The sequence below is a fragment of the Manacus vitellinus genome, unplaced genomic scaffold, assembly GCF_001715985.3.
Source record: "Manacus vitellinus isolate BGI_N305 unplaced genomic scaffold, ASM171598v3 scaffold_4_pilon, whole genome shotgun sequence".
NCBI lineage: Eukaryota > Metazoa > Chordata > Aves > Passeriformes > Pipridae > Manacus > Manacus vitellinus.
In genome coordinates this window covers 14875747-14903161 of record NW_021940604.1, presented here as the reverse complement: position 1 = coordinate 14903161, position 27415 = coordinate 14875747, and the positions used below count along the sequence as shown (strand labels likewise).

The 27415-nt window shown below is 42.3% G+C and overlaps 1 protein-coding gene across 2 annotated transcripts in view; it reads left to right on the top strand.

Moving 5' to 3' along the window:
* Positions 1–27415, top strand: part of TRMT11 (tRNA methyltransferase 11 homolog) — a 99039-nt gene that overhangs the window by 44590 nt on the left and 27034 nt on the right. Inside the window, exon 12 of one of the 2 annotated variants that reach the window (XM_025895670.1) lies at positions 5757–5983. The exons of the other annotated variant lie outside the window; for it this stretch is intronic. Within the exon in view, the coding sequence (XP_025751455.1) occupies positions 5757–5774 (18 nt within the window). The 3' untranslated portion in view covers positions 5775–5983. Of the gene's footprint in view, positions 1–5756; positions 5984–27415 lie in introns of those variants that run through there. 2 annotated transcript variants of the gene reach the window in all.

Genomic DNA, 27415 nt, shown 5'->3' with positions numbered 1-27415 from the left:
GACACACACACACAGAGACACACACACAGACACCCCCCTTTGCCAGGGAGAACCAGGGCTCTTTAACACACCTTGTAGGAGAAAGGGGTTTAGAAAGCTTTGCGATTGTGGACTTCAGTCTCCCCATTGAAGCTGTCATCTTTGGGTTTGAGGATTTAATTATCATATTTGGAGGAAGCACTGGAAGAGGTAAGGCTGTCTCTTCAGGCTGCAAGACCTCTCTAGCAACTGTGGAAATGTAGTTCCCACCCTCCTGCTGCACCAAATCTTTCAGACAAAGGTAGGAACCACTTGTCCCCCTCCCAGTTGACTGTCACAAATACTTGAGTTCACATAAAGCAAAAGAGCTTGTGTGCGAGGGAATGCGCTACAGGAGGGAGGGAAGAGTTCATTCTGGAGAAGTATAATGTGGGAAGGGGAGGAGAAACTGAACAGAGAAGGTCAACATCTTGCAAGAGGAAGGTGAATCATACCTATTTATGCTAAAAATGGATGCACCCAGTGCAGTGCTCAGTATCATGGTGCTTCACTTCTGCCTGCAAAGCTGGACCTCTGGTCTGTGTAACTGGGAGACAGTAAATTCTGGATTTAGAAGGACTTGTCCCGAGCCACAGGAATAAAAACTTGTTTACGTCACACAAGGTAAGATTTACTGAGCATTGTCACTATTAATAGCATGAACCTATGTAACAACTTACTCCTTTCTAGCTGACAGTTCCCTGGCCCAAGCTGAGAGTCCTGGGCTGTCCTCAAGGACATTGTTATGCATAATGTATTAACAGCATTGCTTCAGATGATTTCTGATTACAGCTCTCTCTTTGTTCCTTCCCAGTTTCCTTTTCCCAAGTCTGCTCGTTTCCACTCTGCTTCCTCTCCATTTCTTCTGGCTGCTCAGTGGCCAGATTTCTAGTCTGTTTGTGTTCTGCCCTGTAATGTAATCACTGCACTCGGGGCCAGCCATGAGATTCTGAAAAAAGGCAAATGTTGGGGCCCCACTTTGGTGGCATCACAAGCATCTCCAAAAAGAAAGGGAGCAACTGCCTCTCCAGGCCAAGAGATGGAATTGTGGCCCTCTGTTTGTATGCCAGAGCTCCAGGCTCCCAGCTACTTTCACTAAGTGTTGAACCAACCAGGAGAGCTTTACAATATACATTAGAAGAGAGTCTGCTTTAGAAATTGTATTAGATTTAAGGTATGGAATTCCTTCAGTATTGGAATTCCCCATACTTTAGCAGTCAGCAGATTTCATATGCTAATAATATTTGTGACAACAGGGAACCTCTGTGGGGAATAAAATAAGGCTGGAGGTAGAATTAACCCAAATTCCTAGCTTTTGTCTGTTATAAATAGTGCTGCATTATTGAAATTTTCATCTTACAGACTTTAAGGATCACAGCAAAGAGCAAAGATGATTGGAGCAGCCTTGCATTGCCTTATAAATTCAGCTGCATAAACTAGGAGGTCAAGCTGCATAATTAGATTTACTCTAAGCTATTATTCACAGAGTACTGTGGAAAGTGCATTAGGAGAAATGGATTAATTTCAGATGCCATCTAAAGCAACTGATTTTAATAACTGGACAAGTGCTGAGCCAAAGGTCTGGATTTTCTGTTTATCACCAGTTTTTTTGCTACTTCATATGCAAATTTGATAATATAGTGAGTGTTGAAGCCTCGTTTGTCCTTGAGTGTACGTGCAGAGCTGGCTGACCCCAAGGACAGGAACAGGATACATGCCTCTGAAGGCATAAGGGGAACACTTCATTTGCTTTACGTAAACCTCAGTCTTTAATGACTTCAGAGAGAATGCTCAAATACTTAAATGAACATTATTCTTGAACATGAAGTTTTAATAGTGCACCTTTTAAGTTTGTCATCATGTGTAAATTTATAGCAGATGAGAGTCTGTGCAATGCTTCAACTGTTCCATGACTGGGGAATCCACCCACTTCACTAGATCCCAAAGAAATCCGCTCCCCAGCCTAGAATTTGCTGGGAGAAACTAATGATGAGCAGGATGGATGTTCCTAATGCAACTATCTGTATGCACTTTAGGAGCAACAACTGCAGCTTCCGTGATAATTTTGCTTTTAGTTTTCTGTCAGTATAATTAGGAAAGAAAAACTAGAGGACTGTTCTTAACCACAGCATTAATTTCTTAGGCTAGATGCTAGTTGCATGTCTGAAATCTTTGTAGGTGGAAGTGATATATTTACTGGACAAATTTGAAAGCCTCAGAATTCAAAATAATACCAAAATATTTCAAATATGTATTTAGTCCAATATACTTTCAATAGCGTGAAATGTGTAATAAGGCTGTTTCTGGTTTGATTTCAAAGCAGCTAGCTTTTGTTTTCTGTCTGAAACCGCACATCGTTGCAGTTGGGCAACTTCCTCACAGGATGAGATGGAAAGGAGCCATGGAAGCGTAAAAAGCCCCTTGCAATCTCTTATGAAACAGCCAATAAAGGAAACCTAGGCATGGCTGATCTTAGGTGCTTCTGCTGTTAGTGGTGGGACACCTGCGGGGCCAGCCGAGCCAGGAGCCAGAGACATGTCCCTGGAAGCGCCTTTCTCTGAGTAACTGCAGCAGCTGAGCTGGGACTAAATTGAAAACAGAAATACCGATTGTCATGTCACCCGGATGCTCTGCCTCCAGCCTACCAGATGGAGGCAAAAAATGCTACCAGATGTTCTTATGTTATTAATATTGTTATTATTGTTATTATAAATAATATTCCGTATTGACTGGCTTTCACTCCTGGCCCATCTGGAGCGCACATGCTTGGGAAGAGAGCCCCAGCAGCCTGTTGTTCCCCCGTTTCCCTGCACACCTGTAAAGGAAGCTGGGAGGACTCCGCTCTTTGTGCTGGAGGATGAAGAATGCAGGGGGCTACCTGTGACAGGGTACCCCCTGCCCTAGTCCCCTCCCACTGCTACAGGTACTAGTCCAAGCTCTGCTGGCATCCCAGCAATGCTGCCCAAGCCAGGCCTTTTTTCCACTTTCCTTTTTACAGCAGCATGAGATCCTTTCACACACAGCCTTGTTTTGAGAGCTTTGTACCCATACACACCCTGGCTTTATATGGTGAGGTCAAGCTCTGCTGATGTTCCTGTCACTGGACATTTTGCAGTAGGAGGTGCCAACGTGACATTCTCATAGTCTGAAGCACCTCTGGCCAAGGTACCACTTCAGTGAAAGTTCTCTGGCTTATCCTTCCAATCTAATGTTAGACCAGAAACTCTCCAAAAATGTTTCTGTGTAATTGCTCCCACTCCATGTCACCAGAAAAATGGACTGGCTTTGGAGGTGAAAATGGAGAGTATGGCATGACTCCAGTGTGGGACTCACCATAAGCTTCATCAGATTCTGTCTTAATGATGCGTCACCTACCAAGCACTGTATAATGTAAGTGCCAAACCATTACTGGAGTGGAAATTATCCCATTATACCTATTTAGGCCAACTGTCTAGGAATACAGGAACGAGAAAAAAAATACTGAAGGAGGTGATGACAGTGGTTCATTAACAAGGATAAAATGCTAGTATACTCCAAAGTGTGGCATATTAGTATTTGTATATCTCTAAGCAGAGATATGCTGTATATCTCTAGCATAAATAGATGGAACTTTATAAGTGGAATTTTGTGGTCACACTAGCTATGTATTTTTAACTATTACATTGTGGCGACCTACAGTTGGTACAGCACTTCCCAGGGATATGGGAAGGTGTGCCTGCCAGTAGAAGTTTGCCTCCATGAAAAAATGGATTACAGCCCTCTGAAGGTCAAGTTTGCCTCAGGTGGCTGTACAAACAGCATATCTCCCTACATGTAGCGCTATTCCAAGGGCAGCACTGCTGCCCAGGCAGCTGAGGGCCCAGTGAGGCTCTCAGTCACAATTCCCAGCCAGGGGAGTGCAGACCCAACCGTGGTCCTTGTATTCCTGGCTAGAAACAGGAGAGGTGCCCTATGCAGATGCTGGGAAAGGGCAATGCCCACAGTGGCTGGAGACTCTCTTCCCAAAGGCAAACCTGGACAAGGGACACCCTGGCCAAAACAACCAACTGTGTTCTGGGTGAAATCTCAGCTGTTCTGCACACAGGAGCTAGCTGCAATCACCACAAAATCAGTCACCACATGTGACTGCAGTTGCTATGGGTCTGTATTGGAGCAATTCCTTTGCCACTGGCTTCAGTAACAATCATTGTTTTTCATCTCAATTTGAGCAAGGCTCATCCTGTGCAATGAGATGTCCATGCAATCACATTTTCTGGAGAGTGTCTCCTTTTCTGGCTGAAAGGTTTGTTCAGGCAAAATAGACAAGTTTTACAATGCTGGCCAGGGGTTTTCAGTCTGTGACTACATGAGGATGTTTGGGCTTCTGAAAATACAAAAATTGTAGGGGAAGGGCTGGGGTCATACACACCCCCTCCTTGCGCTGCTGGCCAGAAGCCCTCCTGGGAGCAGCAGAGGCCCTTGCAGTCTACGGCTGCAGACTAAGCCCTTCATTGCTCCACAGAGTAACTTAGTATTTTTTCTTTCCCCCCCACCCTCCTCCTTTTCCTTTTGCACCTCAGGGGAACAGAATCAACCAAGTATATATTGGTGGAAGTGGCTTTTTCAGACACCTCGCATTCCTCCACTACACTGCTGGAAAACAAAAACCAGTGCTAGTCTGAAACCATAACAAAACAGCAGGAAACCTTTTCTCTGTTAAATCAACAAGGTTTTGCCATCAATGTAAGTCACAGTCTTCATAGTTGCCACCTGAGAGACATCCACTCATCCTATGGAAAAGAGAAGCAATTAGCCTAAATTATGGGCAAATTAAAAGATAAGGGTGTTTTTCCTCTTCCTTTCCCTGCTATTTTAGAACCCAATAGTTTTCTGCTTCAAGTCGAAAATAAGGATCATTACTGTGTTCAGCCTTGGTTTTTGTTAGATGCTTGTAAATCTTGCTAATTAGCTGTAGAAATCATAAAAGCTCAGCATAATGTTTTAATCATAAGCCCCTCCAGACACTGATGTTCATGTTGTTCCCTGGATCCTCATTTCTATATACAAATTACTGTGCCCATAACACTTTGGCAGCTCATCTCTCATGCCAAGGATATTTTCAACAGAATTATTGTTTCAGTAACTAAGCCACAAGCCTAAACCTGCAAAAAATAAAAAATAAGAGAATAGCACTTCAGTGGAAGGTCCCCTCTCCTTGTACTGGTAGAATATTAAAGCTTCTTCAAAGTAATTAAACACAGGTTTCAAGTATGCAGGCTGGCAGACAGATCAGTGAAATCATTTCTCTTTTCCAAGAAGCTAAAGCAGCTGAGGAGGACAGGAATCCATGAGCACCACACTTAGATACCAGTGCTAGCATACTGGGAATTTCTGGGGCAGTACAACAGGTCCAAGGCATCATAGACATAGCTATGAAATCAAATCTCAAATTCTTATCCCAATCACCATAAACTAGGTCAGCATCTGCTAAGACACTGGATAATAATAGCTTGCTTAATTATACATTTTGCCTGTAATTTATTCCAGATCAACCTTCCTACTGGCAGTGAAGGAGGGTATTTTCCAGTTCTTTTATGTTCCTATGATTAGTGAATAATGCCTTTGGTGTATGTGCATGCATCTAATTTTCACTTTCGACTTTAATGCAATTTAACATCATCAAAATAAATATTATTTTTCACTTTTCCAAATTTTATTTCAGTGCTTGTAAAGTAAATATTTTTCTTAATGAGGAATAGCCTGTGCCTGCTTCCTGATGCTCTCTCTGAGGGGAAGAAGGAGCCCTCTATTGCGGCAGCTGAGGATCGGCCAGCAGACAATGGTGCTTCTTTCAGAGGACAAGACCGTCTTAACCTGTGGCAGAGGAGCAGAGTGGATGGGCAGGGATACCTATTTTGGCTACACTGTCAAATTTGCCTTCACTACAGCCCAAATAATAAAGGATAAATGGGATAATGGGATAAAAGCTTTCTTTTTTTGTTCCTTTACATGAGTTGTTGAACTAAACTCATCTTTGAATCATTAGACAACAGTCACATTCCTTTACTGTCAGCAAGCTGATGATGTCAGTCAAATTTCTGAGCAGCTCAGAGCTTCTATGCTGGGCATGGCTGTAAGAACTGCAGAAAATTGGGCTGAACCAAGCTTGACCATTTAGAATCCCCCACCTCTGCAGTGCCGTGGCTGAGGTATCACAGGCCTCTGGTGGTTATTTCTCATACACCTAAGACTGGTTGCTAGCAGTGAAGACCATGGTTGAAAAGAATATCTTGGTTTGCAGCTGCAAGGGAAATAATGGAAATATGGAAAGCATATAGGACCTGGCCTGCTCCAACTCTCTCTGGAGGAGGCTTAGGTGAGTCAAGGGAAACTCTCTGTAATTGTTCCCTTCGTCAAACCTGAGCACTGCTCAAGTGCTAAAAAAATGGATGAAAAAGTCACTGATCATGCGTTTCTGGTTAAGTCTTATTTTCTGAGCTGTTTGCAAGCAAAAGTGAAAATTGAAAACTGGCGAACTTACAAGATCAAGAGTTTACTTAAATTACTCACCAATTAGCGTGTCTCTGGCTTTTAGTAACGTTGTATTCTTGCCAATCACACTGGTTTAAACTTTCCCTCATATATAAATTACACACCCCATTTCATGACTCCTTTCCTCCTTTTCCTTTTCCTTTTCCTTTTCCTTTTCCTTTTCCTTTTCCTTTTCCTTTTCCTTTTCCTTTTCCTTTTCCTTTTCCTTTTCCTTTTCCTTTTCCNCTTTTCCTTTTCCTTTTCCTTTTCCTTTCCCTTTCCCTTTCCCTTTCCCTTTCCCTTTCCCTTTCCCTTTCCCTTTCCTTCCCAAACCTTTCCCTCCCCTCCCCTCTCCTCCCCTCCTCTTCTTTTCCCACTGAATCTTGTATTCAGCGTGTCCAGGGAAGTCTGTCCAGCTGGTGAGAAGCATGATTTGGGGGCAGATGCCCTGCAGCATTGGTAGCATGAGGACTGGAGCAGAGATCAAGGAGAGATCACCAGTCTCCCTGTGAGATACATAACCAGCACTTCTTATTTAGAGTTTCAAAGTGCAGTGGGTAGAGGGTCTTAATAAATGTACTTTTTAAAGGACTAAAGGAGAGCTGTGATCAGCATTGCTCTTCTGTCTCTGGGTCTGGCCTGCAGAACATGCCTGTTACTGTTTTGGAATCAGCCCTAGCTACCGTCATCCACAGCCCTTGTCCCCCTGTGCCTGCACAGCACAGCAGCAGCAGCCTCCCTCCTAGGAGGCTGGGCTGGAAGAAGTGCAGAGTGCAGCTGGCCTCGCCACATGGCTGGGGCCGGCAGACTGACCTGTGGACAGATTTAGCTTGCACAGAGTCTCAAATCGAGGATAAATTCCTAAATTGAGCTAAAACATCTGCAAATAGCTAGGAGCTTGCGTGCTCGAGAGGCCTGTCCCTGTTCTTGACTCTGTGTGTGTTCATCCATTCCATTTGACTTTGCTATCCAGGAGAAAGAGCTGTGAGCCCAGTGTCCTTCACGATGCTCCCTTTGCTTTCACAGTTGCACACAAGACATGCAGCTGTGTTACCCCGGTTTGTGAGAGGCAGTCGAACTGCAGTGAACCACCGTGCGTGTCCTCTCAGTGCCTCAGCCACGGGAAGCGGAGCCCAGGAACACAAACCCACATGAGGTGGGTTGAGGCCACACTGTCTCACCTTTCGCTTGCTGTGTGCGAAGCAAAGTGCTCACACAGACACTCGGTAAGCAAGGGGAACCTGATCCTGTGTCTGAGCCCTTGTTCAGCCTGAAACAGGCCAGATTTGTTGACCTTACAGGCACACTGCAAACCACATTATTCCTCATAGGCTTTTGCAGAGGTTATGAGCCTGGGGAACATGTGGTTAAAAGGGAAGTAGGCCATGTATTTACGTGGTTTCATTTTATTCTTTTCCTCTTCTGGTGCAGCACGTTATTTTATTTGCTACAAAAATGCCTTTGACAATTAGATAGGCACTTTGCTGCATGCGAGAAATCTAAAAAAAATTAAAAGTCTTTGAGGGGCTTAAACACCATGTTGTGTTTAGCTAAAATGAAGCTTAACAACAGCCTGGACTAAGATGAGTTTATACACAGGCACATAAAGCTCCAGGGTGGTCTTAGTGGGTCTGCTGAATCCACCCTTTATCTGCAATGCTCCAGCCATGTTTCCTGCCGTGAGTTTGCACAGGTGCCTGCATAATTTGGCTTCCAGTGTACTAATTCCTTGTGATGAGACACCAAGCCAAAAAAAAAAAAAATCAAATTACACCATCTTACCCCGAGATCAGTTTGCTGGGCTGGCGGTCAGAGGAAAACCTCTGGTGAACTGTGCGCATCTGACACAAGAGTAGGGAGATTGTCAGGCTCTGGACCCCTCAGGACCATTTTTAGAGATATGCTTTTCAGGGCTGACCTGCCTGGAGCATGACATAAGGGAGCCCACACAGTGAGTCAGTGTTGGAACCGAGTTCTTGGCGCTCAGTCCTCTGCTCACTCTGCTAAACCACACTGAGATTAAACCAACAGAGGCAAAGAGGGAGCCTGGATATAAGGGAATTTAGCAGGGAACCTGCCTTCACTTATTAATGGAAACTTTTGAAAACAGGCAGCAGCAGTAATTTTATTATATATTTTTCCCCATGCTGAAACAATTTGTGTGCAGTAGAGTCATTCCCTGGAAAAACATTTCTTTAATTTATCTTCTTTAATTATCACTCATCTTTAGCAGCATCTGGTTCTGATATTTTATTAGAAAGTTTGCATGTTTAAACCAGGCCTGGGTGGTATTTAATTTTTTCTTGTTTCCATTTTCTACTGTGATGGTGCTTCCTGTGGTAGTAGATTGGCTTTGCTTTATTTCACAAGACATAATAAATCATATGGCCATTCTACTTTAACATCATTATTACCATGTAAGCATGCTCAGAGACATATCCTGCAGATTACTTGGTGTATTTAATTGAGGTTAGAATGCCGAGCATTACAAACAGCAGATTGAGTTCCTATTGTAAAGAAGTACATATTGCTTATGGGACGATGTACTATCTGCCCAAGATCTTAGCATCTGGCTGGTAATGCTGAACAGCTTATGATGCCCAAAACAAAGCCTGATTTTTAGAAGACTCCTTAAAATTGAGCCCCTGTAATATTTCTCAAGTTGTGCTTCCAAAGCATGAGGTACTTGACATCCATCTCCCTGCTGAGATTTTAAACTGTAGTTTCTATGAGTGATTGTGGACAGAAAAGATTGATGCTCTTATGGGCCACTTCTTCCTTTATTAGTATTGCGTTTCGAGACTAGCTCCCTGCTAAGGGACAAGGTACTGCTCAGGCTACCTAAGATTGACAAACCTTTTGTTTCTGCTGCTGATTACAGCTAAAAGTAATTTTCTCTATGGTCATAAATAGACTTTCTCTAAAGTAACCCACAAGTGTCAATGGTTGGTTGGTCAGAAATCATCTACCAGATGAACATTAATTCACCTGTAACAAGAAGATACCCGTTTTTCTGAACAGGGGAAAAATGTCTTTCAGAGAATTGCAGATAAAAGCTTTCCATTTTATCTTGGAAAGAATAAAAAATAAGATCATGAAGCCAGGTATTAGAGATCTTTAGACAGAAATAAAGAAGAGCAAATGTCAGTTGAAGGTTTTCAGTACCTACATTATATTGTACTTTCCTTCCTGTGACATCTGCTTACTCAACATGCTGTACTGGATTTTGTGGTGTATACTTAGTTTGTGGTCTGCCTGTTTTCCCCATCATGCAATGTTTTCTTCTGGTTACATGGAATTATGGTCAGTGTGGTAAGGGCAAATTAAATATGACCTAGCACTCCCTTGTCCTTATATACATAAGCCAGTGAGTGTTTGCTGTTGTCCAACAAGGGCTGTGTCATTTCTTACTGATGCACATCTACAATGACCACAAGAGTCTTGATGAAATTTCATCTAAATAAGCAGTTTGGTTTTGGAAGAGGAGAACTGCTAGTTCTTGAAATGCAGCATGGAAAAGCAATGCTGTGTGGATACACTCAGATGATCATAAAGAGTACTTCTTGTTAGTGCCCTGGAACTGGAAGGCAGGAGCTGAGCAGGCCTGGCACATTCTCCGCTGCAAATGTAATGCAAAATCACTGATATGCTAATAGATTAAACATGATTTCAGGTGACTTAAATAAGCCTAGCTTACTTACTTGCTGTAGAGCAAAGGATACTAGGTCCTGGCAAAGGATATTACCTTTGATTGATACCAGTGATTATCATCACTGCCAATAGTCGATGCTTTCTCCTGATGCAAGCTTGCCCCAGGGTAATCCTGGACCAGTGGGGCTGTGGGGCTCACATCCGTAGTCCCATCAGAGTTCATTACCAGAAACTGGGTCTTGGCCTCATCTTGGACATTGAGTCTTCGCTAACTGGGGGAGATTTCAAGAGTCTGAGTCTTGACTCTCCTTGAGTTGCCAGGGCCTTACAGTACAGGGAGGAAAGGTTTCACCAAAAACCATGTTTGGATGTCTGTGGACTTTCCCTCAAGGATAGTGTGACAAACGATGCCCACAAAATGTCAAAACCACTTTCTCAAAACTATAGTATTGTTTCCTTTTCCAAAAAAGCATTTACAAAATGAGCAATTCTTCCCCATTCTCCAAGTTATCCAAAACTCTGCCCCTCTGGCAACTGAGGCAGGTGTCTGCTTCTGCAGACACTGCAGTGAGCGCCTGAGTCTCGGTCTGGTGCCCCTGAACAGCTCCGCAAGATCTCCCTGGCTCTGAAAAGAGAGTCCTGCTGTTGCAGCCAGAGTTCATTTGTGCTTCTCGCTTGTCAGACTTTTGGCTCTGTTTTTCCCAGCCAGTTCAGTAGGCCCTGCAGGAAGCTGAACCAGACTCCTGTGAGCCCATGACTTTCCCATTGTCCTGTGTTAACTGCAGGGCTGGCTGAGTTCAAGCCATTTTTCTTCCTTTCTGACTGTTTTCCTTACAGTCTGCTATTAAACTTAACCAAAATATTTGTGCAATACACTGTTACTAGGCCAATGCAGACTGTTAAAATTATTGTGAGGTGTCTATCACACCATGCACTATCCAGCTAAATATGCAATAGGCTGCTCCTTGGCCGTCACATATACAGATGATCCTAGGACATCAACTTTAGAGTCATGCAGCATGACAAGTGACGCCTGCCCCAACACTTGTGCTCTTCTGATCAGACTAGGCAATCTACATGTTCAGGGATGTTTCCTACAAGGTTTTGTTATGAAGATGTGAACTGGGGCCATGTGGCAATGTTAAGGTGGCTGGTCTTTATCTTGCTTCACTGATTTTGGAACAGCAGTGAAGAGATCACTCAACTCTGAGGTGAACTCCAAACAGGCAGCAGCTCAGTTTAATCAAGGATATCAAATCAAGGTAATGGAAGACTGTCTTCATTTGCTCAATGGACTGTATTAAACGAGTGACATCAGAGTGTCATTGCAGTGTCTAAAGAGCATATCCTTTTATCCAGGTAATAAGAAAAAACACATCTCTGGAGTCTTTGCTGGATCTTAACAGGTAACTAAAAAAAAAAACCACCACATGAAGACTAATGTGCTCTTTCATCTCTATTTGAGCCCCATCCCTGCTCCCCTCTGTGAGGGAGGTACATTTTTTGTAGAAGTAGTTTTATGAGGAGTGTGGAGGGAGAAAGGCTTTATGAAAAGGAGACACTAGCAATCCCACTCAGGCTGAAAACAACCTGGCCTCCCACCCAGAGGGGACAGGAACTGCTCCAAGACACTCCTCCTGTCCCAGCTATCCCATCTTGGGGAACGACAAGAGACCCCATCTTTCTAGGGTACCAAACAAGTCATCTTTTGCCCTGACAAAGCCACTGAAATAGAAGGAAAAAAAATTCCCTCAGAAAGGTGGAAAATGGTAGTGTAATTATCAAGCTGGATCTCTTTTTTAATGTGCTGTAGTTTTTGGCTGTCATGGATGTAAACTTGGCCTTGTGGTTGAAATGGCAACAGCTGTAAACTACAAAGAATAAATTCCTCCACAGTTTTTTAATAAGCGTCTACCCTCATCAGCAGACAATCTGCATGGTTCAGCTGAGTTTCTAATTGTCCAGTACTTTCATGCATGAAGTACAAGCTATGGTTTCCCAGGCTTGTTTTAGGACACAGCACTCCCCCATTAGAGGGAAATTTTTCCATATTGCTCACTGACAGGATATGGAAGGAGTGAATATTTTGCTGGAAAGACCTGGGGTTATTCCCTAACAAATTGAGTGTGGTGTCTGTGGTTTGGCACGAACATCAGCACCAGTTTATCTCACTGTAGCCCAGAATCATTGTGAGCTTCTGACTGCTTCAGCAGACACATAGGCAGGTTAGTGCACTCCTTCCAGGTATTTTTTCTCTTGTGTTCTGTTGATTGACTCCCAGGGGTATGCTAGAACTGACCCTTGGTAAACCACTCAGTCCCTTCTTGTTCTGTCTTCATTTTCAGCCATTTTCAGCCTTCTTATGTCTGAAATTAGAGAAAGGGATAAGTACACCATGATATTTAGGCCAGAAGTCCATGGATCAGTTATGGCTTATTTAGTAAGCACCTGTTTTTACTGTTGAACATTTTTTTCGTTTCCTTTCTCTTTAATATTTTCCTCTCATAAGCCTTAGTGATTGGGTGCTGCTAAATATTGATTGTATTGCATTTGTGTCTTGGATTATACCTTCACAAAAATTTGGGAAGAGCCTTCTATGCCTTGGGTTTTAAGAAACAATAACAAACAAAAATAACTTTTGCATTAAATCTGAATGATGTGGGAACATCTTGACTTCACTGAGGCTGACTTCAGGATCATAATTACTGCTCAGTGCCATGGCCTGTGACTCTGGACATTTCCTGGATGCATTGAAAAGTCGTTAGGATCCAGTTGCTGACTCAGTGATGTACTGAGATATTTCTCTTGTTCTTGTGTCAATAGCAGCCGATTTCTTTTTCAAACGGGCCATTTACCACTTCTTCCTCATCCTCTTCTGACTGTTCTGGACAAAATAGGGGCACCCAGCATTAGCACTGGGGATCTGATCTCAACACCCAGTACTTCTGGTTGTAACCGACAATAGAGATAGTTTATTGCTTCAATAAAGCATCTTTGCAGAGAAGACATAGGGAACCCAGACATTTGAAAGGCTGGTAGTGTATTTTGAATTAATTTCCTTCCCTTACTCTCCATGTATATCCATGGCTTGACCTTTATTAGAGCTTTTTAAGAACAGATTGAACATATACTCTCAGCTGTATTTAGCCTGCCTCACGTTAAAAGCATGGAATAAATGACTTCTTGAGATCCCTTCCAGCTTTGTTTCTGGGATGTTTATGACTCGCACTTTACTACAACACACTATGCAAAAATGTTACCCTGTGTTTTATGTATGCTGCCTGTGAGGCTGTTTGTGAGCTGGACCCCTCCCCAGGCGCTACATCTCTGGCTGTTTCCAGTCTATAAATGTGGTCTGCTCTCTAACTCAAATTGCTTCTTTTATGCCTGCTGTACAACTGTCATTTCATTGATTTGTCTCCTTTCAGATGCCCTCTTATGCATTTCAATTTGTGAAATCAGCTTTTTGTTTGCTTTGTTCTCTTTTCAGGAGGTGCAAGTTCTCACGTAGGTGAGTTAGATAGTGCTAAACAAGAAAAAGGGAAAACTTTCAGGGAGGGTTCCTTTGCTTTTCTGAGCATAACCTATTCTAGGGGTCCAACTCTGCTACTTTAGGCACTAATAATGGGCAGATTGTTTTATTGTTACGGATCATTGGGAGCCTGTACTGATGCAGTATGTCTTCACAATGCCATTAATAATTTTTGATTGACCCGAGTTTTCATATGGGATCAAGTAAAAGTCTGAAGGGTTGGTTTGTATCTATTCTGTGGATCAAGATAAATATCTAAGAGATAGCTTTTGTTTTTCCCAGTTGTGTTGAAGTCGTGGACAGATCCACAGAAGGAGTGTTCAAAAGGCCCTTTCGGGAATTCCTAAGCAGACACAGCTCCTGCCCAGGTCAGCCACTTGATGTACTTCAGGGGCTACACTTGATTATTGGAACATCAAGGATGTCTCATTTACTGAAATGCTAGAGTTAACTCCAATATGTATAGAAAAGAAATTTAATTTTGTCTCTGAAATTTAGTCAGCTGACTGAATGGATCCCAAAGCTCTAGTTTTAAATGCCTTTATTTTGTGGGAAGTCATTGTTTTGTAGGGAAGTTTCTACTTATGTCAAATAAATGTTATTGCTATTTGGTAGGGAAGCCAGATACCACTGTCTGCATAAAAAAATGCTAATTTTTTTGGTGCACTGGGATGCCAAGTAGACATATTAATATATGGCTACACGTATACATTCTGATATCAGTAGTGGATGAAAATAATATAGATGTAGTTACTGGAATATCTATGGATAACTACAACATTTACACCTGGAAAAAAAAAAGTTTTATTTTGCTTTCTTGATCAATTAGAAATACAGTCCAGATTTTCTGGGGAAAAAAAAAAAAGAACCAAAGAAAACCCCATCTCTGTAAGAGCAGTGAATGATCAAACTGCAGTCTATATTTTTTTCCTAGTGGAACATTGAATGAGATGCTGATGAATGCCTTCTCCTGGTCTGCTTCAGACACAAATGTTGTAAGAGTATGGAGTAAGTTAGCTCCAGGCACATACTTTCTGCTCCAACCAAGGGAGCAGCAGGGGCACTTTGTAGTCACCTCCTGGATCATAAGGCAGGGCTCCCACTACATGGGATAGAGGGGACTAATCTGTATCTGGGTCTGGTCTCAACATAGAATTGAATGTAGCTGGCATGAATACCTAGGCAGAGGAGCTAGGAAGTACTCCCAGGTCCTGCCAGACAGACATGGGCAAAATGCCTGGTGCTCGTAAAGTGTTTCGGAGCAGGGAGAGGTGATAGATAGCAAATCATGCATGCTTAATACTTATGAATTACCTTTCCAAAGACACGATTACTTCCTTTCAGCCAACTGTTCCGCCTCAGCACTCTTAGCTGGTAGTCCTCCAGAGCTGCAATGTGAGTTTAAATTAATTTCTTGAAAAATCTTCCTCCTTGCTGCAGTCAGCTGAATCTGCTGTGCCTTATAAAAGAGGTAGTTGAACCAAGGTTATTTTCAGCAATTCTTGTTCTATTTCATAACAAAACTCAATGACATTAAGCCTGGTTTGTCAAATATCTTCACTGGTCTTTTCTGTCCATTGTTTGCTGTCAAAACTAAATGGTTTTGAGCATTTTATTTTCATTCGTATTCCATGCATTTAGGCAAGGGCTCTATCTAACACTTAGCAAAGGCAACAGAGTCCTTTCAACTACAGGCTTGCGTGGACATTGGATCAGCCCCTAACTGCCCATGTCTGTATTTTTGCCATGGAAGTTGAAAGCTTGGGACCCTAGAGTATAGCCCTCGCAAGAGGAAAATAAACAGGGAAAATCCAAAGGATAGAAATGGGAAATCTGCTTGAACTGCACCTTCACTCTTTTTCTATTTCTGAAAGTCTGGAGGGACAGTGAAAGATTTTGAGTGATGTAGGTACTCAGCAGTAGGTACTTTCACTGCTCCCACTTATCCTGCTGGCTGGCCCTTTCCATTCGTAGGATGGTCACGGTCTGTGTGTGGTTAACTAGTATGATGCAGAGGGAGGACAGCCCTCAATCTGACATGTAGGATAATGTGCTCAGATCGCAGTATTGTCAATCTGCTTGTCTGATCATTCACACAGATCCTTACATTTTTATATGCCTTGGCTTCTTATGAATAAAATAGAAATAATAACATCTTGAAAAACAACCATGGTATACTACAGCAAATGTCCATCCATCCCATTATCTTCTCTCTCTTATCACCCAGTAGCAGATTTTCAAAGCAGGAGTTCTTGGTCACAACCTTGGTGATTTATGGAGGAGTTTGTAAAAGACGATTGCAGATTGGTTTTTAGTATGCTATCCCTTTAGCAGTCAAAGAGACATTAAGTTGCCTCCTCAGCTGTCATAATTCATAGTCTGGTGTATTAACTTAAGTCTTGTTCTCATTTCACCTTGGTGCCCTGGGCTGTGACCTGCAACAGATATGTGCTCTGATCCATCGTCCCTGCTGCCTGGTGACTGATGGCTCAAGGGAACAGTAACCTCTTCAGCCACTGCCACTAAGTTTGACAAGGGCTGTGAATCAGATCCCTAAAATTAGGGGAAGTGAGTGAATCTCTCTGTGCATCTAGCTGTGATTGCACATCACATCTGCGTGCAAGCTTCACACACAACCTCCCCCTCTAGGTTATTTGTATAATGTAATCATATCCGTGTGTTTTGGAAATGCTTAACCTTTCCTTTAAACCAGTCTGATAATTTTATTCTTACTTAAAGACAATGGCTATGAAGCATCATGGATGAATTTATTACTAAAAATGCCCTCTCCAACTGTGCAATGCATTTATTTCAAAAACTAATGGTCTTCCTTCCTTTTTCACTATGCAATCTTTATTAGGGTCTTCCATGATCAGTTTTGGAGTAGGAACATGAAAGGGGCAGCTCTCCAAGAATGACATTTTCTGCATTCACTCTCAGATTTTATTTTTTATTTATTTCTTTCTTTGTTAGAAGATATTTCACTCAGAGAATCCCTGCTGAGCTTTTTATTGCAGAAAATTAGGGATCATAAATCGTCTCCCAGAAAACTATAAATCCAGTACTATTGAAACATTCCATGGGCAGACCTTGGCTCATTGATGAAATCACTCCTTTTCTTGTATAATTTATGAGCTTTTTTTCAGCATGGGGCGATTTATGCTTTTAAATTGCTCACCAGGGTTTTATTGAATATAATTTGCTAGCAAATTTATATGAACCAAATATATTGCATTTTATCCACAATTATGAGCAATAAAATTGATGGGGCTTTACTTTTCATTTTCGTCTGGCAAGCAGAGGAAACATGAGTTTATCATGAACTTGGAGTGAGGTTTCTCAGGGATTCACGTGTACAATTAAAAAAGAAAAGAGTGTAGTCAGCAAGGCAGAGGTGCCATTTTGGAAACTTTATTTGGTGTATGGGAGGGGTCAAGTTAGATTTCTCTTGCTCCAAAGGGATTGTAACACACTGAGAAGCTGAGTTAAAACCACTGATGCCTATGACACACATCGACTTCTGCAGGGTTGGAATCACACTGTTGGGAGGGAAGGTGTGGGTAAGCTATGTAAGAACTGCATGTCTTTCAAAGTCCCCTTTGATCCCATTTGCCTGATATATTAAAAGGTGCAAACAAAAACCCCAATATAACCCTAACTTCTATGATGTATTTTATTTACTATATCTGAATTGTTTTAGTTTTGGTATGCCTATTTCCCTTGAGGACTTTTAAGACTGACAGAAGAGAGGAATAAAATTCCACATCTCATTAATCTCTATAAGGCGTAAGGAGCCACAAAAGTGCTCCGTGTCTTAACAGGCTGTTATTTCCAAGCATGGTTTCCTCAAAATGAGGCTTCTAAGCCATTGTTACCTTCATAACACAGTCAGATGCAAATATTGCAGCTTGCTTCCGAGTCAGCATGTAACACCTGGGGTGCATCACACGGCCTAAGTGACAGGGTATGGAATAGGAAGAAAAATTCAGGTGCAGGACTACACCTGGGCAAGACATCCCTCTGAGCAGAGGCCTACCCTGCCTTGAACTTTGTTCCATAGACTCTCACTTGCTTTGGGCCAGCATGGCTGCTGCAGCCCTGCTTGTCTCTGTGTCCATCCTTCCCGCTCTCTGTTGGCTTCCTGGGCTCTGAATCTTGTCCCTCTATAGGAACACCAAATCCTTATAACAGAGACTTGTAGTCTGGGAGAAGAAATGTTTAATACAGTTTAGCTGAACTGGGGCAAGCTGGTTTGTAGACACACATCACAGACAAGTAAGGAAAAAGATTTCATTTAGCTGCTCTAAAAATGGAAATAAGATGGTGGGCATTTCGAAAGCAGGAGAGCACTAGGCCCTGGTCCACACCCTGTGGCTGTCCAGGGGATGGGAGATTGACCCTCCTCTGTCACCTCACTCTTCACAGGAGGCAAACTGCCTTCTGTCTTGAGGTAAATGTTTGGAGATATCCCAGGGAGGATCCTCGTAACTTATCCCTCCCTTTTTGGCCTTCTCCTTCAGGTTTTACAGCAGGAGAGCTCATTTTGACATGGAGCAGGTACCTTTAGTTTTTTCTTTGTACTAAAGGAAATTAAGGCTGCAAATTAAAATGGGCAAATCAAAGGAAATTCAAAGTTTAAGACCTACATACTCTTTGAGCTAATTGTCCCACAGGAGCCCAGGCTGCTAGTATGGCCAGGGCATTAAAAGTGAATATCCTGTCTGGCTCATGCCCATTTTTTGCCATAGCTGTATTATTATTATAAAATTTTATAGGTTTTGGACTTAATGTACACAGAGTGATGATTGCTGGGGCGATAATAATGAAATATTACTTTCTTAATGAAATTTCAGTCCCAGCTCATTTCACTGCTGACATTGAGGTGACTGCAAATAAACACTTTCCAGAAGAGTCAGTTAAATGGCTGCATAAGCAATTTATCAAGTAAGGTAATGTTTAAATAAATAAAAAAGAAATATTCAAGTGTGGTATATTAGTGCCTGTGGCTTTGTTCCCAATAACCTCACGACTTGTCTTTCTAATAGTTAGATTCCCACTGACCAAAAACAAATCTCTTTCCAACTTGGAGAATTTTATCAGATTTATCTGAATGTCAGATCAATGTCTAGGAAACAAATGGAGTCAGCAACATGATTTAAATTAGAAGTCTAACAATTTACAGTCTTCACTGGTTTCTCATAAACCTTGTTAGCGTTTGGCATTGGGTATACCAAGGAACTATAAATAACATTCCAGAAGAACATTTATATCTGCTTAGACTCTTGTTATATGTCTTCAACACAGCTTAAATAATGTCAGTAATACCTTCATCATGAACAGGAAATGAAAAAGTTATCCCATACATGTTTTGTCTTTTAATCAAATATTATTTTCTACTTAGAACTGCAGAACTGGTGGTGTTTTTTTAATATTTATTTTATTTATTCAAAACTTATGTCTACAATTTCCACTTGTTTTCTAGATCTCAGTAGGGTACAAACCCCTCCCATCCAAACAGAGCTGAGCAGTTTCTTCACATCTCTCCTGCAGTCCTTCCTTCCTACTCCTTTACCTCAGCTGCTGTTAAAGGCCAGACTTGCTCCTCAGGGACATGAGCAGGGGCAACAGGACACCATGAGCTGCCTGTGGAAAGAGGCAGCACAAGGAAGGAGAGCACTATCAGGCATTTCTAAAATGGGGTCTGATTGTAGCAGAGCAGGAGATGAGAGAGATTTATGGACAACCATCCCAAACTGCCCTCACTCATTTCTTATATTCTTTTCTGCTTTCTTACTCTCATTTTAATTTTTTTTTCTCCTGTCCATGTGCAAAGATTTCATTTCCTTCCTTAGAAGAGTGGACCCAGATTTTCTTTTCCACCTAACATATCCAAACTCTACTGTCCAAAATTCAGTTCTGTTCTGTAATAATCTGCTCCCAGTCTGCTGTGTGGTCCTTGTTATTTTTATGGAATCATAGAATATCCTGAGTTGGAGGTGACACATCAGGATCATTGAAGTCCAACTCTTGGCCCTGCACAGGACACCCCAAGAACCACACCACGTGCCTGAAAGCACACTTCTTGAACTCTGGCTGACTTGGTGCTGTGACCACTTCTCTAGGAAGCCTGTTCCAGTGCCCAGTCACCCTCTAGATGAAGAATCTTTTTCTAATATCCGACCTAAACCTCCCCTGACACAACTTCAGGCCATTCCCTTGGGTTCTGTCGCTGGTTGCCAGAGTGAAGAGATCAGTTCCTGTCCCTCCTTTTCCCCTTATGAGGAAGATGTAGACTGCAATGAGGTCTCCCCTCCGTCTCATCTTCTCCAGAATGAACAGGCCAAGTGACCGCAGCTGCTCCTCATATGGCTTTCCCTCAAGGCCCTCCTTGGACACTTTATAAGAGCTTAATATCTTTCTTATATTGCAGTGCCCAAAACTGCACACAATATTCAAGGTGAGGCCACACCAGTGCAGAGCAGAGCAGGACAATCCCCTCCCTCGACCGGCTGGCGATGCTTTGCCTGATTCCCCCCAGGACATGGTTGGCCCTCCTGGCTGCCAGGGCACTGCTGACTCATATTCAACTTGCTGTCGACCAGGACCCCCAGGACCCTTTCTGCAGTGTTGCTCTCTAGCATCTCGTTCCACAGTCTGTGCATACGTCCAGGGTTGCCCCATCCCAAGTGCTGAATCTGGTACTTGTCTTTGTTAAACTTCATATAGCTGGTGATTGCCCAGCCCTCTAATTTGTCTCTCTGCAGGGTCTCCCTGCCTTCGAGGGAGTCAACAGCTCCTCCTGGTTTAGCGTCATTGGCAAACTTGCTAAGTATCCCTTCAAGTCCTGTATTCAAGTCATTAATAAAGATGTCGAAGAGCCCTGGGCCTAAGATAGAGTCCACGGCTGGTAGGTGAGATGAGCCTCGGTGTCTATAGCAGAAAGGATGTTGCAAAGCATACCGTACCAGGAGTGATGTGGCAGCCTTCCACCCTGACTCACCATGGGGAGCAAAGGAATGGGCAGCATAGCCAGAGCTTCATGCACATCGCTGCAGCCAGTCCCTTGGGACTCGTGCCAAGTGGTATGTGATAACTCATATGATCAGAGAGAAACTGTGATCATGTCCTACATACAGCAGTTCCCTCCAGCAGCTCCTTGTATGAGATCAGGGAAGAGTTGCATCCTTGTAATTACCTTTGTTTGTTTCAGGCATCCAGATTCCAGGTTACCTCATTTGCTAGACTCTCACCATGGCCTCTTACCTTTCTTGGATGGCCCTTCCCACTGCATTCCCAATCCCCACAGGTGAAGCCTGGAAACCCGCAGCCAGATAGTTTACCTGGGTTGCTCTCTCCCTTGTATCCCTCTTGTCAGCCCTTGTCTATACATGTCCCTCTCCAGTCATCTGCTACCTCTATTCCCATGCAGACTGTTACACCTGTGAAGCAAACTCCCATGGCTGCATCTCCACCCAGCCCCCCACACTGACACTCTCAGCCCAGTGGGGCAGGTGAGACCCTTTTTTACGGTAATAACAAAGTCAGCACACAGCAGTAAAGCTTCACTTGCAATTTTTGTTTTTTGCTTGGCTCCTAACAAGGTATTTAGATTCAAAAGGGCCTTCAGAGCCAAAAAAAAAAAAAAAAAGAGTGCCAAAGGCAGAAAAAGAAAGAACACAGACAAAAATTAAAAAGCCACAGAAATGCTGAAAGAAATATATCAAAGAGGTGACAATTAGATTTAGCTCCTCAGAATGATGTGACAGTTTCAAAGGCAGAAATATTTGACATTCAGTAGTATAAGAAAATTAATTCCAAGAATGTCTGGCCACAAAGCCAAATGTCTCTTCACCTACAGAAGCCAAATACAAGAAAAACAAAACCTTTAGCTTGACCTTCAAAGTACAATTAGTGCTGATTTATTGACATGGTTTTCCAGAACATGGACAATGCTTATGAAGACATTGAGAACACTGTATAATAAATTATATTTTCTTTGAGCTTCAAGGGATGTAGCCAATTTTCCACTTCAAATAAGCTCTGCCAGGGTGTCCTTTTGTTAAGTGTAAGAATTAAATTCAAACAAAACAACAGCTTTATTGTAGCATGTGGTTTAGCAATAGACCTGAGGCAACTACTCAGTAAAAAAGAGGAATAATTACACACTTCGTTTTGAAAATTACATGATAAGTTCATTAACAATCTCTCTGAAAATAGAGTAAGTACATGGTAATTCAGTTTTCCACTACCGAGTTATCTCCTCACTGTGACTATTTGAGGGAAATTGTTGTGTTCTGCATGGGAGTCAGAAATCACCGTAAGTTGCAAGGTCCCATAGTTCCTTCAGTTGAGGGGAAGAAGAAATTCTATCAGAATCACCTTTTATTTTTTTGAAGCCTTTTTTTCCCTTTTCTCCTCAAGTACTATGATTATTGGTAGCAGACATCTTAAAAGTACCTCCAAAGTTATGTGGCACTCACAAAGCTGAGTTTAGGCTGTCAACATACAAGTGAGATTTGTGCAAGTTTTGGAGGTGCCTATGTTCCATTTTGGAAAGGAATTTGGGAACCTAAGACCCCGATCAACCACACAACTCCTAGCGCATAGCAGGTTACTGTGTGTGCACTAAGCTGCAGTACCTCCCTGTGTGCCTGCTTTCAGTCTGTGGCAGCTCTGAATTTACCTCGTAACATGAGAGGTTTAAATTAGGTCAAATTACACTGTGCTTGTGTGCACTCAGACACTTAGTCCCATTCAGTGTACGCACGGCCTCTGGTAACTCCTGAGTAACCAGACCAGCCTGAGTAACCCGACTATTTGTTTGATCTCTCAGTACCACTCAAAGTCACCAAGGCTTAGTGACAAAGGTAGTTCTGAGAATTGTGCTCAGAAACTGGTAATTGCTTGTGAGGCACCCATGTCAGATGGAGTTAAGGAGATCGTAGCGATTTTAGGAATACAACAGTAGACAGCCTACAAATAGATAGTACTTGCCAAAGGAGCTGCTTGTCATCAGATGATCAGTGTGGCATTGGCCTTATGCTACATTATAGAATTTATTATCCTTATATAGAGGTTTATTGCTTTAATTTACTTTAATATCTTCTTTATGGAACGTGTATAATTTTTGTGATGATGCAGATAAGAGGGATGAATTTCATTCATCACATGCCCATCAATAATCCCAGTAAAAGAGCAGCACCCAGGCACTTGTGAGGAGACCTCAGTCCCAGAGACCTCCCCATATACCACCTACTTGGATGACAATGCTGGAAACACAACAAAATATTCTTCACCTTAGCACTGACAGGTGAGAACCCAGAGAATAAGTCCTTGGAGAGTGCCAGAGATACTTGAGAGTAGCTAGCATTTCCATGTGGCTGTTCACCTGTGAGTTACAAATTGTTTTCATGACACTTGTTTTCTGAATTGCCCTCATGCCGGACACTTATCACTTTGCTGTAAGGAAGCTGGGGAGCCCTTTCATAACCCTACCATTTTCTCCAGACACTGCAGAGCAACAATGGTGGAAAAAAAGCGAATGCCTGTGATTCGTGCGAGTTAAGTCATCTGAAGCAATCGCCAGAATGTGGCTTTATTCCGAGACAGTTTATGCGGGAAGAATTTTCTTTTGCAGATACAATCAGGGGTTATTATACTCCTACTGGCTGTATAAGATTTGGTGGTAGATCACAGATTTTAGCAATTCCCTAATGCCTTACCACTTTGTTTGGCTGGATATTGAGCTCTCAGTCAGCCAAGTGTCCAGAAATCCTGCACGATGGCCACTCGGCATAAGTGGCAACAGTCAATCCTCACATTTGCACAAGGAGTCTTGCAGTTGGGACTTGTTGGACTTGCAGTTAACACTTCAACCAATTGCCATTAGAACTGGGGTGAAATCAGACCATTCTGGATTGCCAGTAAAGGAAGGTCTCCTTATGCTATCTATACAGCATATGTGCATCCTGATTCAACCCAACTTTAATTCTGTAGAAATAATAGAGACTGAGTATGAACCGATTCAAAGCAAACATCAAAAGTTTGTATAGATTTTAAATAGCTGATTCTCAGTCCATATTGATGAAGCAGATTAATAATAGCATGCTGCATTCTGAAATTGGGAAAGTGATACAGACATTTAGGGCCAGTAACTTTTAGTTGTTGGGTGAACACTTCAGAAGAAAAAATTATTTGATTTTTTACAGCAATGTAAGAAGAAGGCCTTCAGTGTCTCACACTAGCCAAAAACTCAGCAGTCCTGCTCAGAAGCTGTTTTGAAAATTTGCTCTAGCCCAGCATCCAAAGCCACACAGGGAGTCAGTGAGAAGAGCCAGGTGAGAGCTAAGGAGTTTCTAATCACTGCTTGTGTTTTCCCACTTCTAACCCAAGCTTCTGGATTAAATATAAAGTGAGTTGTCAAGTAAATCATAGAATCATAGAATCATTTAAGTTGGAAAAGACCTTTAAGATCATTGAGTCCAACCGTTAAAGGCACTCACGCCATATGCTAGAGACATCACAAAGCTTTGTTGGCCATATAAAAATTGCTGCACATGGGAACAATAACTCTTTCTTGAAAACCAAATAACTATTCTGATCTAAATCAGTCAGATCTGAGAAAGAGAGAAAATCCACTCCTTTCAGGATACGGTCATTGCTCAAGTATTAGGAATATAACAGAGTTTTAAAAAACCACAGTCTCTGGTACCTGCCCTTCTCAGAGCTATTGCTTTTAAGTGTGAGCTGTAAGATCTCTTCTGCCAAGATTTTAGCCCTGAGGAAATATCCCTGTCAGTGCCATAACCCTTTACAGGTCAGATTTCTTAACTGAAAGCCAGTCCTCTTGGCTGATGGAGTGACCACTGCAGAGCACATAGTGAGTTGTTGGTCAGATTTTTTTCTTGCACTTTTTCTCCTCCATTCGTAATTTTCAATTCATGATAACTTGAGAAATAAATTCAAGACAAATAATTTGTAGAAAGCTAGGCAGTCACTGCTTTTTCAGCTGTGTAATGTAGAGTCTAAAGGTAATGTATGTCTTCAAATTCAGTTTCTATCTGCAAATAGATAGAAAGCAAAAGCGTAGAGACTATTGTGTATGGGTGGATCTAATTTGCTGTTTATATTTAAGTGGACCTTCAGAGACTTTTGAGCATGTTATTGTAAAAAGAGGCAGCAACAGAAAGGAAGACAGCACATCAGAAAACCTATGTACCTCATAGAGAAATGACAGAGGCTGGAAATTTTACCATTATTTTCACACTATCTTCTGTAATGAGCTAACTAATTTCTACCCAGGACTCTCAAATGCAGCAGATATACAAACCAACAACAATAACAAACTTCCTGTCTTGCCAGAGCTTTTCCTGGTGGGACAGGGGTGGCTGGGGAGGGAGACACACAGGCTTTCCTACAGCCCTCTTCTTCATTGGGGTCAATCTGAGACATGTCTGTGAAGTGCAACCATATCCCTATGACGCCTCACATGACCCCAGCCAGGGCCACAGACACTCCATGTGGCACTCGGATCTACGTAGTTCCTTTTAAAAGCAATTGTCTCCCCGTGGGTGGGAATCGATGAGCCTAATTAGCTATGGTTTGTATCCATTGGCTGAGCAGGCAACAGGGGTTCCTGGTGGGAACCCCTTCTGGGAATGGGGAATCTCTGGGGCTATGCTCATGTATATGCTCACCCAACTGTGCTAAGAGCACCCTCAACCAGGCATGGGCTCCCTAACCAGCCTCAAGGACAGCCTAGATGCAACTTCAGAGGGGGCTTGAGTGGTAGTAGAAAGACAGCAGATGAATGTGCATATGGGTAGAGTGGCTGCAATGTTTCCAAGGCAGGAAGGTAAAAAAATTCAGTGTTTATGATTTCAAATATTACGATTACAAATGCAATGATGTGTGTGGGCAAATATGAAGGAGAGAAAAGAGGGTTATGGGATAACCTGAGAGAAAACAGCGAAGTTAGAGAGGGGGATAGATTTGCAGCTGGGTTCTCCAAGTTCGGCCACCAGTGTGGTTATCATTAAATGTTGTAAACAGATGCCAAACTAGAATCATGTGACAGCAAAATTTAAATTTTAGAAGCCGTTTGAGTTTGTTTGCTTGCTTGTGTTTGTTTGTTTGTTCAGCTAGCATTGCACTGCTTAATCCCTATCATGCTGCCTGAATACTTTGCATATATATCACATCCTCAACAAAAATCTTGCAGCCTGATCAAAGCCAGTGAAGGGAAAAGGTTATAATGCACACAGCTCCGGGGAGCTCTGTATCACTTGTGCACATGTCTGTATAAACAAAATCCCCTCTGTATGATGCACTGACAGTGGATAAGATTCATGGAGTTCACTAGTCAGGAAAGCAGCACTGTGCTGACAAAACTCTGTGGTGGTGGTGAGATAAGCGGTGCGAAATGACCAGCTGCAGAGCAGTAGCTTCCCAGGCAGGCCTGCATACTCATTCCCATGCTGAGACCTGGAACTTGCAGCTATTTTTTCTCGTAAGGAAAAAATACTGGGAAATGTTTCAGATTTTTCCTAAATGGTGGCATAAAAAGTGATTGCAATAGCCCCACTGCCTGGTTGGTTGTGATTTTCCTTGTATGGTTCCCAGTAGAAAGCATCACAATAATTTGTTCTGACCTTCTTCACCATCTGGGTCATGAAGTACCATATATATATATACATATATACATATATATATTCTATATGGAGTTTGACTTCATTTTATCTGATTCAAAAACCAGATTAGCCTGTTAGTTATCTTTTCCTCCTCGCTGCTTGCAATCTTTATTTGGCTTCAGTGGACTCACCTTTCTCAAACTTTTCTCTATATTCTTGTCTCTACGCACAGGTCTCTGTGTGTAGATGTACCTTCAGACCCAAGCTCTCCTGCCTGCTTGGGGAAATACCAAGTCTGGGAGTCTGTTTCTAGCTCTGCTTTGCTATTTTTTTTCCCAAAATTTCCTCTCCTTCTTCTCCCACTCCCTCAGACATTTTTCCTCTTCCCTCCAGTCACTGGCAATACGTCCTCCTTTGCTGCCTTAACTCTACTGCTTGAATGTATTAGTGCTTAGCTACCTGATTATTTTTAATTCCATTCTTCATTTTATTGATTTTGCCATAACTGAATCCATCTGCTGTGTCTGACCAACGGGAGGATAGGAAGGCTGTTTTTCAAATGGTTTCTTTCCTCCTTAAAAGGGTGGTGTTTTATAGAACTCAGCATGAGAGTTTTGGTGCTGTCTAGAAATTTCCACAGAATATGTTCTCTATCATTTCATTACCATTCAGCTATTTACTGGTTATTATTAACAAATTTGATTATGGGGGGTCAAATCGCACTGAAATATAAAGTGTTTCCTTTCCCTTGTTCCTCCAAGTAGCTATTTGTGCCAGTCATGTACTGTGGTCCAAGCCAACGACAGTCCCACAACTGCCAAAAACACAGTGGAAGCAGGAGTGTCCCATATTTTCATCTTTCCTTGGTGAACATACTCAGCTTCCCTTCATACTACTAGCTCCATTTTCTTCATGACCTGCTTGGCCCATGCAGCCCTCTGACTGACATTTTGATGCAACATATATGATGGAAATCAGCATTTTAATTTCTGCAATAACTGCCACAGTACAAAAGTATTACTCAGAAATTTGCTATTACTGTCTGGAGTGTTAGTTTTTATGGTGCCATATACAT